This window comes from Patella vulgata, chromosome 7 (assembly GCF_932274485.2).
Source record: "Patella vulgata chromosome 7, xgPatVulg1.2, whole genome shotgun sequence".
NCBI classification, from domain to species: domain Eukaryota; kingdom Metazoa; phylum Mollusca; class Gastropoda; family Patellidae; genus Patella; species Patella vulgata.
Genome location: NC_065885.2, coordinates 18,478,747 through 18,491,054, shown reverse-complemented (window position 1 = coordinate 18,491,054; position 12,308 = coordinate 18,478,747). Strand labels below are relative to the sequence as shown.

Sequence of the window (12,308 nt, the reverse complement as noted above, 5' to 3'; positions counted from 1 at the left end):
CTGTTTTAGACCACTAAATTAACGTTCATTCATTATACCATATTTTCAATTTAAAGTCAAAATATATATCAAATGTCTTTAGCTGTAAAGTATGACATAGCCTATACATGTACAAGCAACTCCAAATAGGTCTTCTTGATAATGATGTTGCGTGGGTTCTCTAATAAAATCAAGTATAATCTGATCGTATAATATTTTATTAATATACATGGTTGATTTGTGATTGAAAATATAAATAAAATTTACACTTGATTAAAATCTTTATAAGCCTGTTTACGTCATGAATAGTATCCATGTGTTTTTATTTGCGTACAAAATACAATGAAAAATAAAACTTTGTGTCATTTTTCTACATAATAGATTTATATTTGATGAGGGTCTAAATGTGCTTGACTTTTGAATAGAACTTAACGATAAAGGGTACATAAAGTCATTTAATGATTTCTTATTTTCATTGACCAACATTGTATATTAATAATATATGTACATGACATACACCGACAAAAAAATACCATAAAAAAACCCATAAACAATCTGAATTTACACTTATTTTCATTCAAAATTCTCTGTAATATTATTATTATAAGACAGTACGTATACACTGCTATATAATCAAATTACAAAAAAAACACTGCCATATTGATAAGCCCTACAAAACCTCATAATTGACAAGACCCACTATCGCTTACCCACCCCTATAAAACCTTAATATAGACCAAGCCCAATTATCCCTTACCCATCCCTACAAAAACCTCCATATAGAAAAGCCCATCCAAACACTCCACATAATTAAACAAGTCCCAACATCCCATACCTACAAAAATTCCAACACCTTTTTTGTGATCCTTTGCTACGACGTATCTAAGCATTTATCATCTCCTACTCAGCAGTAGGCATACTTCAAACTGTATCGTTTACAAATCTCTACCCCATGTGTAGCAGATTATATTTTTAAAAAGGGGGTGGGCTCAATTGATATCACATCTTTCCAAAAATTTACTAGTTACTGGTTTATTTATCTGCTGTGGGTTTTCCATGGTTACTCTCATTTCACACACTTGTACATAATTGTATTACAGTAAAAATATCAATCTGTTTCAAAGAGATGCAGGACGGAGGGCCTGACACGGACGGCTGTCTAGTCCTTCGGATGAGACGAAAAACCGAGGCCCCGTGTATACATTGGAATGCACATAAAAGATCCCTTGGCAGTTGGAATTCGATATAAGAGTGGGCAATAGTGCCGCTGCCCGGGCAAAATTTCCCTCATCGCACACTGTATGGCATATGCCCGTCTTCATTAGCACAGCATAGGAGCAGAACAGTAGGACGTTAAACCCCATTTCATTTCATTTCATTTCTGTTTCAAAGATGTATTGAAAAGACTTCTAATAACTTTGTAAAAGATGACTGCGCTTTCAACATGTGTCACATCACGCAAATAATTTACCCAAATGAAAGGGATGAATATAGTTAGTCATTTAAGTAAACACATTTAAAAAAGAAATCTTGGCTGGCCATGGAATTTTTTTTTTTCCATTTGACATAATTTAACTATACAGAAATAAGCTTCTGAAATTAGATTGTATGCAAAATTTGAGTCAAAAAGGTCAAACATTTTTACTGTCTATTTAGCAGTTATGAAATTTGTTTAGTTGTTTTTGTAGAAGTTAATTAAAGTTAGTATATACACAAGTATAAATATGTCGGTCAGGGTTATATATAATTGCTGACACTCTTATATAGATCAACATCTCTGTTTTCCTGGTGAACAGTCTTATACTAATTGTTGTTAACAGGATCTATCTAGTTAGAAGTGTCTTACACATATTTCAAGTAAGTGGCAGACCTTTACTGTCATTGGCTAGTAACACACAGATCATAAAACCCACTTGTGTCGTATATACCCACAATGGGTGATTTAAACTCCCAAAATTACAGGATAAAGGTCAAATGTAAATTTTAATTAATCAAAAGTTCTTATTGCACCATCTTTGTCTCTCTTGGACAAAAAAAACCATAGCAATAATAATAATTTGTCCTAGGATATGTTTTAAATTTATATAATAATAAAAACGTTTTAATTTTGAAATTTATGTGAAAGATCTGATTTGTTGTGTTTTCAACCGAGGCTTAGTTCCTCAAAAACATTTTCCAAAAATTTTACATAAAAGTAAGGAACTGAACGAACTGTATTAGTATTGAGTTTAACATATGGCTACTTATTTACAGATGTCAAGCAAATACAATTTTATATTTTTTGAAATACACTTTACATATATCTTACATAAATAACCATAAGGTCGTCATTGAGTCAACTGGCGTGGTTTCGATTTTCGGTTGTATGTGACAAGGAGTAGGGTCGCCTGTCCAACCTCGTGGGTTTTCTCCGGGTCCTCCGGTTTCCTCCCACTGCTAAAGACCCCTATGCGCAAACAAAATAAAGAGATAAAATTGAACCATGTTAGTCCTGAAATGACCTAGTTTGTGTCGAGTGGACATTAAATCCCATTTCTCTCTCTCCATTTTTACACAAATAATAAGGGTTGAAGTCTATAGTAATCATGCATATCTACAATAAATAAAACTTTAATAAAGAAACTGATATGATCTTTTTGATGTCAAGGATCTAAAAAAGAAGAATATGTTTGGTTTTGATGACAATTAAGTGTTCGGATAAAACTCATACATTATTACATTTTCATCTTCAAGCATTAAAGTATTTTAAGTGGAAATTTGCCTGTTGTACATAATCTGCCCCCCCCCACTCCCCACAAAAAATAGGCTATATCTGGGTATTAGTTTAATCTATGAAAATACATTTTTGTGGTTACATCCATAAAAATCAATTATGGACAAAAACAACATTATTAGACAGGAATAACAATAGAAAAAAATCAAAAACATGTTTGGTCATTGTGCTTGAGCAACAGTTGCAATGTAAATATCATTTTATATTAGATCATGACAATTGATCAAGAAATATCGTTTACAGAGGAAATTGTTTTATTATGTTATTTAATGGGTGCACAATAATCAATAATGACATCAGTCTGTGAAAGAAAATAACCCAAGTACATTGTATACAGAATTAATCAACTAACTGCAAGAAGTAGCAGTAGTTGAGTTAAAGCCACTGATCGTCATTAACAGTATTTCAGTTGAATTAAAGTGCCATCCATAGATTTTAATGAAGATTATCGATGGTGCTGGGAGATTCTGTAAATTTGATCTTTGTAAATACTGATATTCCTTTCACAATATTGTTCTTTGCACTGGATTTAAAATCAAACCCTAAAATGATGACCAGCAGTTTTAAGGATAGAATGTTTAGCAGACATTTTTGGGTAATGAAATTATCACCGAATAGTGATACTAAATTCTACTTCTTTTTCAAATTTTATTTTAAGGATATACAGAATTTATTTCTGAAAGTATATAGACAATATAGCTAATAGTAAGGTTATCATTTGGTCTTTCTTTACTTTTAGTGGTAATATTTTGACAAAGGACAATGATTTCAACAAATCAAATTAAAGATAAAAATATTGTAACACATCAAATGAAAAGAAGTTAAATAAATATATAAATTTCATTGGTTGAAAGTTTCATAGTGAAATATAATTTATAGGATCTAATAAGCTTTAAGCCATAAAGAATTAAAAAGCATTGACACTTGATTGGCATTGATCAGACTGCATTGTTAACTGTATAAATCTTTGCTCAAGGTTTCTCTTAATAAGCCCACTGGCATCCAAAGATTATAAAACAGTCAAAGCCAATCATGCTTTTAGGCAATTACTTTTTATAGACTTTAAATCAAAATATTACTACTAAAAGTAAAGAAAGACCAAATGATAACCTTACTATTAGCTATATTGTCTATATACTTTAAGAAATAAATTCTGTATATCCTTAAAATAAAATTTGAAAAAGAAGTAGAATTTAGTATCACTATTCGGTGATAAATGCCCCCGTCCTGAAAAATTCATGCGTCCTCGCATGATATATATATACACAATATACTTGATGAAATTATTAATAATTATATAAAAGAAAAACATATGCTTATAATTAAATATTTGTATAAAATTTTGTATCACAATATATTGAGTGAATTATACTGTTATATGATTATACAGGCTAAAGTCCCTTAGGTAATCCTTTGTTGTCGCCTTATGTATAATACATTGTTGTCACATACATAAATATCACTTGCAATAATTATGAAAAAAAAAGTGTTGCCTACCACAAATACTGAGTAATCAATTGTTATAACTATACAAAATTCTCAAGAACTGGATGAATTCAATCGTTTCACTAATATTTACTTTCAACCTAATAAAATGCGTTATACGGAATCCAAGCAAACATGATTGAATAGAATGCTCATTCTCAACGACATATTATATAATATTTGAAAGGTCTATACAAAAGTTGGAGTATGGACTCTTCATGAATAAAGAGAAAGAGAGTAATGGGGTTAAACATCCACTCAACACAAGCTAGGTCATTTCAGGACTAACATATATGGTTCAATTTTTTATTTCAATAATTTGCCAGCTCGTACAGGTGTCTTTAGCAGTGGGAGGAAACCTGGGGACCTGGAGAAAACACACAAGGTTGGACAGATGACCCTTCTCTTTGTCATGACTAAGTGTCGAATCGAAACCATGCCACTTGATTCAATGGCAGACCTTGTGACCAAACGCCCATGCATTAACCATTTGGCCACCCAATCGTCCTCCCCAAGACCAATGCCAGACCCATGGGGTGGGGGGTCAAAGTGGATGAGTATAAGATTCTGAATTGTTACGACTGACTGGGGTTTGTAACTTGTTGACTTTTTCCTAAAGATTTCTCATTATATAGCCATTTATTAGTAAATGTTTGCCTATTAGTACTTTGACTGAAGTCCGAAACTTATATGTTCTAATACAAAAAATGTTCAAATTTATATTTTATTAAACTTATGTTATCCGTCCAGAATGCACCAAATCAAATCTTTTTTCACACCTTTTTTTTAGATCCTACACATTTTTTCTTGATTCAGCCCCTCTCTCTCTTTCTCTCTCTGATTACAATATTCACTTTGAATCAGCAAACTGGACAAGCTCAAAATTGAGCATAACATACAACTTGATGATTGAGATTAACAGGCTGTTTAGGATAAATTTTAATTCACACATATGCTTGTTCAGTGTCAGATATTGTAATATAACGCTTCATATATTCCCTGGGGTTGATCACACGAATTTAATGCAGGCTCAAATGAAATATGAAAATATTAAATTCAGTTATAAAATGAAGTGGATATTTTGCTTAAAGGTGCACGGTATTTTAATTTTTAACAAAAGGCCCACACGAGTTACCAACTGTATTTATTGAATACTCTCTACTACTTGTAATAAAATAATAATAATATATTTGTTTGGTATATTTCACTACTTTATTGTTGTCTAGTGTAACTGTAGAGTAATCTGTACAATCAAAGTTTTGAAATGACCATTTAAATAACAAAACACTCAGAATTTATTTGAATTTAATAAATCATTGAATGAAATAGCTATTAGAAATGGAATAATAAGTCAAGCAGAAATCAGAGCATTATCACTTCCAATTCAATTTCAGTTTTGATTGTATAAGGATCATCTATCATCATCAGGTGAGAATAGATTGTACTATATATGAATACTATTTAGACTCCTACACACAAGCTAATTTGGCACTGTGCATTAAATGATATACTCAACCTACCACATGCTTTTTCGATGAGTATACACTTAACTAGTGTACGCATGATTTCACTATTAAATAATTATTCACAGATTGGTAGATACTATTCATATATCTCAACAGATAAATTTGTTTGGTTAATAAAGTAGTGAGGGAGTGGTATTTTTATGTGAATACAGGAGCAGGGAAAAACACTTAACTTAATACTATTCAATTCAAATTTTAGTCCTGACTGGCCCGAACAAGACTACACATAATCAGAAAATGTTTCAACATCATAAATTGACTAGACATTTAGACAAGATTATTGAACAAATGACTCATTCTTGCACAATTTAAACCAAAAACAATTAAAATGGTCTTGTAATCCTGTAACAAGATCTTTAAGGAGATATTGTTGCTCTTACAAACAAAAACAGAATGTAGGCTAATATAATATTCAATATATATAGATGCTTAATTATCCATTATCTAAGCACTGACCAAGTATGGTATTTTTCCCTTACTAAGACACCCTGAAAAGCACTAAAAATTGTACAGTTCATAAAATTCAGGTTAAACTTTAACTTAAAGTCTCTGAGCATGATTTGAGCAATATAAGAGATACCTATAGCATTGATATTTAAATTTTGTTTTCTTAATTAAATTGTAAAAAATCTATCTGAACACATATTGATCCATACAAAAATTGATGTTTTCCGAAATATTCAAATCACACACAGTCACTTTAATTAGATTATCTCTTGGATGGCTTGGCAGATTTATCTCAATGTTTGCATAGCATCTAATCAAAACATGCAGTGTAGGTTACAACTACACAATCAGATAAGGTTGTATACCACCGTATTGCTTTTAATGTCAAAACATGCTTGAAATTTAACTAAAAATCTTTATCCATCCAAGAATATGTGTAGCCTACTTGTTTTTCACTGTAAATGAATTGACTTGCACAGTACGTTGAGTGATTGACTTGCACATCTTGCATACTTGACATACTATGCCACCATAGACGACCTAGTAACCAATTCTATTCTTATATTGCAGTCAATGAAACTGGAAACGTTTATCTTTGATTTTCATTTTATCTTACGAACTAATTGGATTTCTTGTAACTAAATAAGCTCGATTTGCGGATGGCGAAAGTTGGGAAAATAGAACTTGATGATCGAGATGAACCGGCTGTTTATTTCCCGCTTATTTCTTTTAATTCCGCTCTAAAAATATGAACTACCGGACACCTTCCTTCATATGGAAACAGATCTTTAAGTAATGAAAGCATAATTTTGTGGTCATTTGTACAATGGATAAGTAAGTAAATATGTGTATCTATAAAACGAAATTTAAGGAACCACGATATACAGTATACGCGTGTGTATTGGAACGGACTAGGTGCACAGATATTGTTTATGTCTTTTTTGTTCAATAACTGATGCAATAAATACCTTTAATAATAACCCCATTCCGCTTAGAATAGTTATCAAAATCACGCGACAAAAACATGTCCAAATCAGATGACTAAACATACGCAAACTTTCATTGTGAATCCTGAAATAAAATAACGAATTCAACACTTGATATAACACGTGTTGACTGTAGGGATTGCATTTAGGCGATATTCCCGCAAACAGTAAAATACACGACGGTGTCGCACGTTATATTGGTTCAATTCTATTACTCCTCATTCTAGATCCTTTTTCTTTTTTTTTTAAATTTCTTTACCTCGCATTAAAATGTTAATGTGCGGTTCGTGATTCATAAACAGAGTTTGTGGAATGCCGCGAAATGGTGCCAGAAGATATTAGCCAGTTTTTCCTTCTAGATAGATTCAAATAAGTGTGGGTATATTTAAAACAAACACATGAAAGTTATGATGGAGTTTGTTATCTTGTTTCGACAAATGTAACAAATATGACAGACAGTATGCCAATAGTATTTTGTATGGCTAAAGTCAGTCAAAAACGGTCCGAAAACGGCATTAATACAAACAATGTAATTAACAATTAAATTAAATATAAGCAACTATTTTTAAATTCAGTCCAAGTTTATAGTCCTAAAGAAAATGCGCCATTTTAGCGCTATGTTAATCATTTGCAAACGACAATATTGTGGAAGATGAATCCCCAAGTCCAAAAATTGTCCAATTCCGTTCAGCGTTACAAGGGGGGGGGGGGGGGGTGGATGGCGGAATGGTTAGCACGTGCGCGCTGTATCATAAGGTATGCCACTGAGTCAACTGGCGTGGTTTCGATTCCCCGGTTGTACATGACAAGGAGTAGGGTCGCCTGTCCAACCTCGTGGGTTTTTCTCCATGCCATCCGGTTTATTCCCACTGCTAAAGACCCCTACGCGCAAGCGAAATAGTGAAATAAAATTGAACAATGTGTTAGTCCCAAAATGACCTAGTTTGTGTCGAGTGGACGTTAAACCACATTTCCCTCTCCTTCTCGCTAAAGTATCAAATTTCTCACGGCTTCATCCATGCTAATGTGCGCTCAGATTGATTATTTGACATTTAATTGCAAAAAAATTAAAATACCAACGTTAGATAATGTCCGAGTCAATCGGTTTTACAAAGATATGTAAAATTGAAATTTCAACGATCTATGCTGCTCGCTATGTAACAAGCCCACCACCGCCTGTTTTAAAACCGACTCTATGCTCGGACATTATCTACTTTAGCATCGTTACTTTAAAAATGTGTTGTTCGAGTAAAAGGATGTGTTATTCGCTGATCGGAAATGCGGTGTATTGGGTTCGATTTTATTCACATGCGGCAAAATAGCTAGACACTTATTTTAATGTTTCAGGGCTCGAATGCCCGAAAGCTCATAAAACCATATTGAATGTATCTAAATCTCAGCTCGAATGCCCGAGAACCCACTGACGTTAAGCTCGGACTATGTAAAAATGAATTAAACCAATCGATGTCTATATTAAATGTCAAAATTTAAATGATGGCAAAAAAAATCATTGTACACACAAGCTGTGTCTGGAATTACTGACATTTATTTAAATCGCGTATTGGATCGTATTCTCAGTGTCCCGCAAGAAAAACCTTATACCATGTTTTCTCATGAAAAAAAACCTACCCTGGAAGAATAACCCGTTACAGGTTTAAAGAAAAACTTTCCGAAGAATAACCCCAAATTTCTTGTATATATCCAATGACTTTCAGACCGCAAGTTATTTCGGGCATAGAATATACCTCAAAGATCAACGAGATTTACCGTTACAGGTTTTTAATTGTCTGTAGTGCCCCAATAAAAGTGTAATCTCAAAGAAAAAAGAAACTACATGTTTTATAATTCAATCTTACAAATTTACATAATAGGGCGTAATTTAACCCGTGATGTCACACAACACTTATATACTATCTTGTAAATTCACGCCAAAATAATTGTAGTTCTTCACTTGCTGTTCTGAAACATTGATTCATATAAACTACATAAAGTACAAAAAAAGGTTTTTGTGTTAATTTTAACATTCAAGTGCAAATTAAATGTTACGACACCATGCTATTTGTCTGAACTTTCAGCGTTGTATTCGCCTAGCTTACGTATTTTCGGCTTGCTTACGTATTGTCAGGGATTATTTTGAATATTAATTTATTTTGATATAAAAACAGTCTTGCTTCACATGTCCATTTCTCTTTTTATTTTCAAACAGAAAGGAACGAAAAACCACCAAGACAATTATTGTGATTAAAATAGATTTTATTCGGTCCTACACGATAGTTCTGTATTGGATGGTATTATATTGGGCAGTATGGGATGGACCGTCCTAATCGGCGGCCTACATGAATGTTTATTGCAATAATGACATTAATGCAACTGTTGGCTGTTCCCCTTGGACGTTTCTATGCAATAAACCTTATCGTATCTTATCTTACACAAAACCCAGGTTTTGACGAAATCTACCCGATAAGTTAATAGTTACGATAATATTATTTGATACTAACCTCACTCACATATTTTTGTTTACGTTTTTTATTTGTCTTTGTGACCTTACCAAAGAAAGTCTGATTTTGATACCGGTAGTGGCCTTTACGCCATGTTTTATGTAATAATGCTAACAGTAGCATGGATACACGTGTTCACATTGGCCGCATCTGATTATGTTGACAGCTTATTATTTTCTTCCGCTCGCGATTAGCACAAAATTATTCGTAGGATAACATACAGATAATGGAACCTATATAAAATTACTTTGAAAAATAGAAATAAACACTTGTTTTTGGCGAACGTTTTCAATTCTCTTGAACCTATTTAGGCGATAATGATCTTACCGGTTGTAGTGGGAGATCGCGTCGGGGGTCATACGGACGGCTTTTGACCCTATGACATCAGACATTTGATTAACCAATCAGCATTGATGTTTCTAGTGGTCCACCCACAATATCGTGCACCCCGCGCGCCAATTGTCACTATAATATAGAGCGTTTCATGGGCTAATCCCCCACATCAACTAGAACGCGGGTTATATAATAAAAATCTTCCAGATGGCTAGATCTATTTGTTAAGGTCAGCTCAATTTTCGTCAAGGTCGCTAAGATGTAAATAAGGTTAGGGCACGTGATTGTTGGTGAGATTGTGGATTATTTTGTCTTATTAAGAAATTTCTTAATTCACTAAGTCTGGAGTATTTAACTTTAGATACTATAGAACATACTCCTAAAGGCATACATTAAATCATTCTGACATAAATTAAAATATATATAGATACATAAATTGTGTTAATATATAAAGTTTTTATAAATATTATTTCTAACTTCTTGTCCGCAATCTTAGAAAATAAGTTATATGGTGATACAGTAAAACCAGAGTGTTTCACAAACTGCTAGTTAAAATGATTCACGCTGGTTGAGTGTGTGTTGACTTCATTATAATATATAGGTCTCGTTTTGTGTACCTATATTCGAGACGAGACCTCTGATTTGGAGGCTAAATAGTAATAGTTTATAGGCTACCTACCTTGTCCTCACTCCCAATTTTTTCTGTCACAAGCCATGAGCAGTTATTTATACCATGTACAACTGTTAAATTACACAGGAGTAAGAAATTTAAGAGAAAACTTAAAGCATAATATAGATTCATGTTTACTGTTCTACTCCCATATCTTATAACGCCACTGGTCTATATACACACAAGTGCTTCAGTTACCACGAATTTTCCCTTTAACCGGAACTACGATCTATGTACGCATGCGTTTAACCTGGATTTATCGAATTGTGTAAATATTTAGGCTACTATATGCTCTTGGTAACTTTTCTATATTCTACCTAAACGGTTAAGGGGCGGGGGTGGGGTGTGTGTGTGTGGGGGGGGGGGGGGGTAATTCTAGTCATTTAATATAAAGATTAACTTCATTGTGTTTATATTCCATATATATATTTATCTTCTTTAGTTTCATTTTTCGATAACATATTCGTCTTCGTTATTAGTTCATGCATTTACATTGAACGCGTGAACGCGTATTGTGCGGCGAATTTTATGAGTAGGCCTATTAATAAATTATTCTTTATAAATTAATGATTAATGTACATTTTATACGTTTATAAGTCTTGGATTTATATCTCACTCATTTTCTACTTGCTATATTCATATGTATCCAGTAGAACAAAAGTCTATTGGAAAATATTGCTGAAAAGTTTTTCTTGTGAATGTATATTCGTTTGTCAATCGTATGTTTCTCGTAAACCAGGGCCGATGCCACGGTAGGGGGTCAAGTCAAACTGGCTGAGGGCTAAATCAAGAAAAAAGAGCGTAGGGACCCGAAAATATAAAAAAAAATATTTGATTGGTTCATTCTGGGATATATTCTGAGCGAGCAACACCAGCTACACCAGTATCAGAACATAAGATTCAAACTTCTATCAAAGTACGAATCCCAGCCTGTCCTTTTTAGAGTCAAACAGTCACCTATAAAAGAGAAACCTTTAGCCAAAAGTCGATCAAGTTTCGAATCCTAGTCAATCGTACGGTGGCTGGGGTTCGTAACTTGATCGACATGCTCATCACCACCACGATTGAGAAGGCAACTGTCAAATACGCTCATACCAGGGCCCGAACCCAGAACTACAATCTCGAGGTAGCTGGTCAGCTATAGTTTGAAGCGCAACAACCCCTCCCACATCCCAGATTACTCACACCTTAATTTGGAAGGGGATACACCCGGTGTAATGTTCAAAATCTACATATGGCAATATAATGTGTCTGTGCATACATGCAGTATATTAAGTTAAATGTGAGTTAATCGAGTCTAATTGCATATTGTAGGATAGTATCTAGTGTCTTGAAAATCGAGTCAGTTGCTTAGCAACCGAGCGGATGTTGTGAACATGTGCGATGAAAGTAAAGATGAAAGTGCGTGATGTGAGCTGGTGACAGCGTACTGTTTTCTACCGCAAGTTAACACGAGCCAAAACGCTAAGATTATCTATGTATGTATCTATCAGAATATGACTTGTAACCAGTGAACCTTTGTGAAATAACTAATGTGATGGTGAATAAATAGTTGTTATGTTGCAGTTTCATATTTCTTATGGACACATCATGGGGTTTTATCAAAGCGGT

General features: G+C 33.4%; 1 protein-coding gene across 3 annotated transcripts in view; it reads right to left on the bottom strand.

The window, feature by feature from the left end:
* LOC126827456 (uncharacterized) overlaps nt 1–10,883 on the bottom strand; it is a 77,628-nt gene extending 66,745 nt beyond the window's left edge. For all 3 annotated transcript variants that reach the window (XM_050556784.2, XM_056102135.1, XM_050556794.2), the window contains exon 1: nt 10,707–10,883. In XM_050556784.2, the coding sequence (XP_050412741.2) occupies nt 10,707–10,829 (123 nt within the window). In that variant the 5' untranslated portion in view covers nt 10,830–10,883. The remainder of the gene's footprint in view (nt 1–10,706) is intronic.
* Between the last annotated feature and the right edge of the window lie 1,425 nt (nt 10,884–12,308).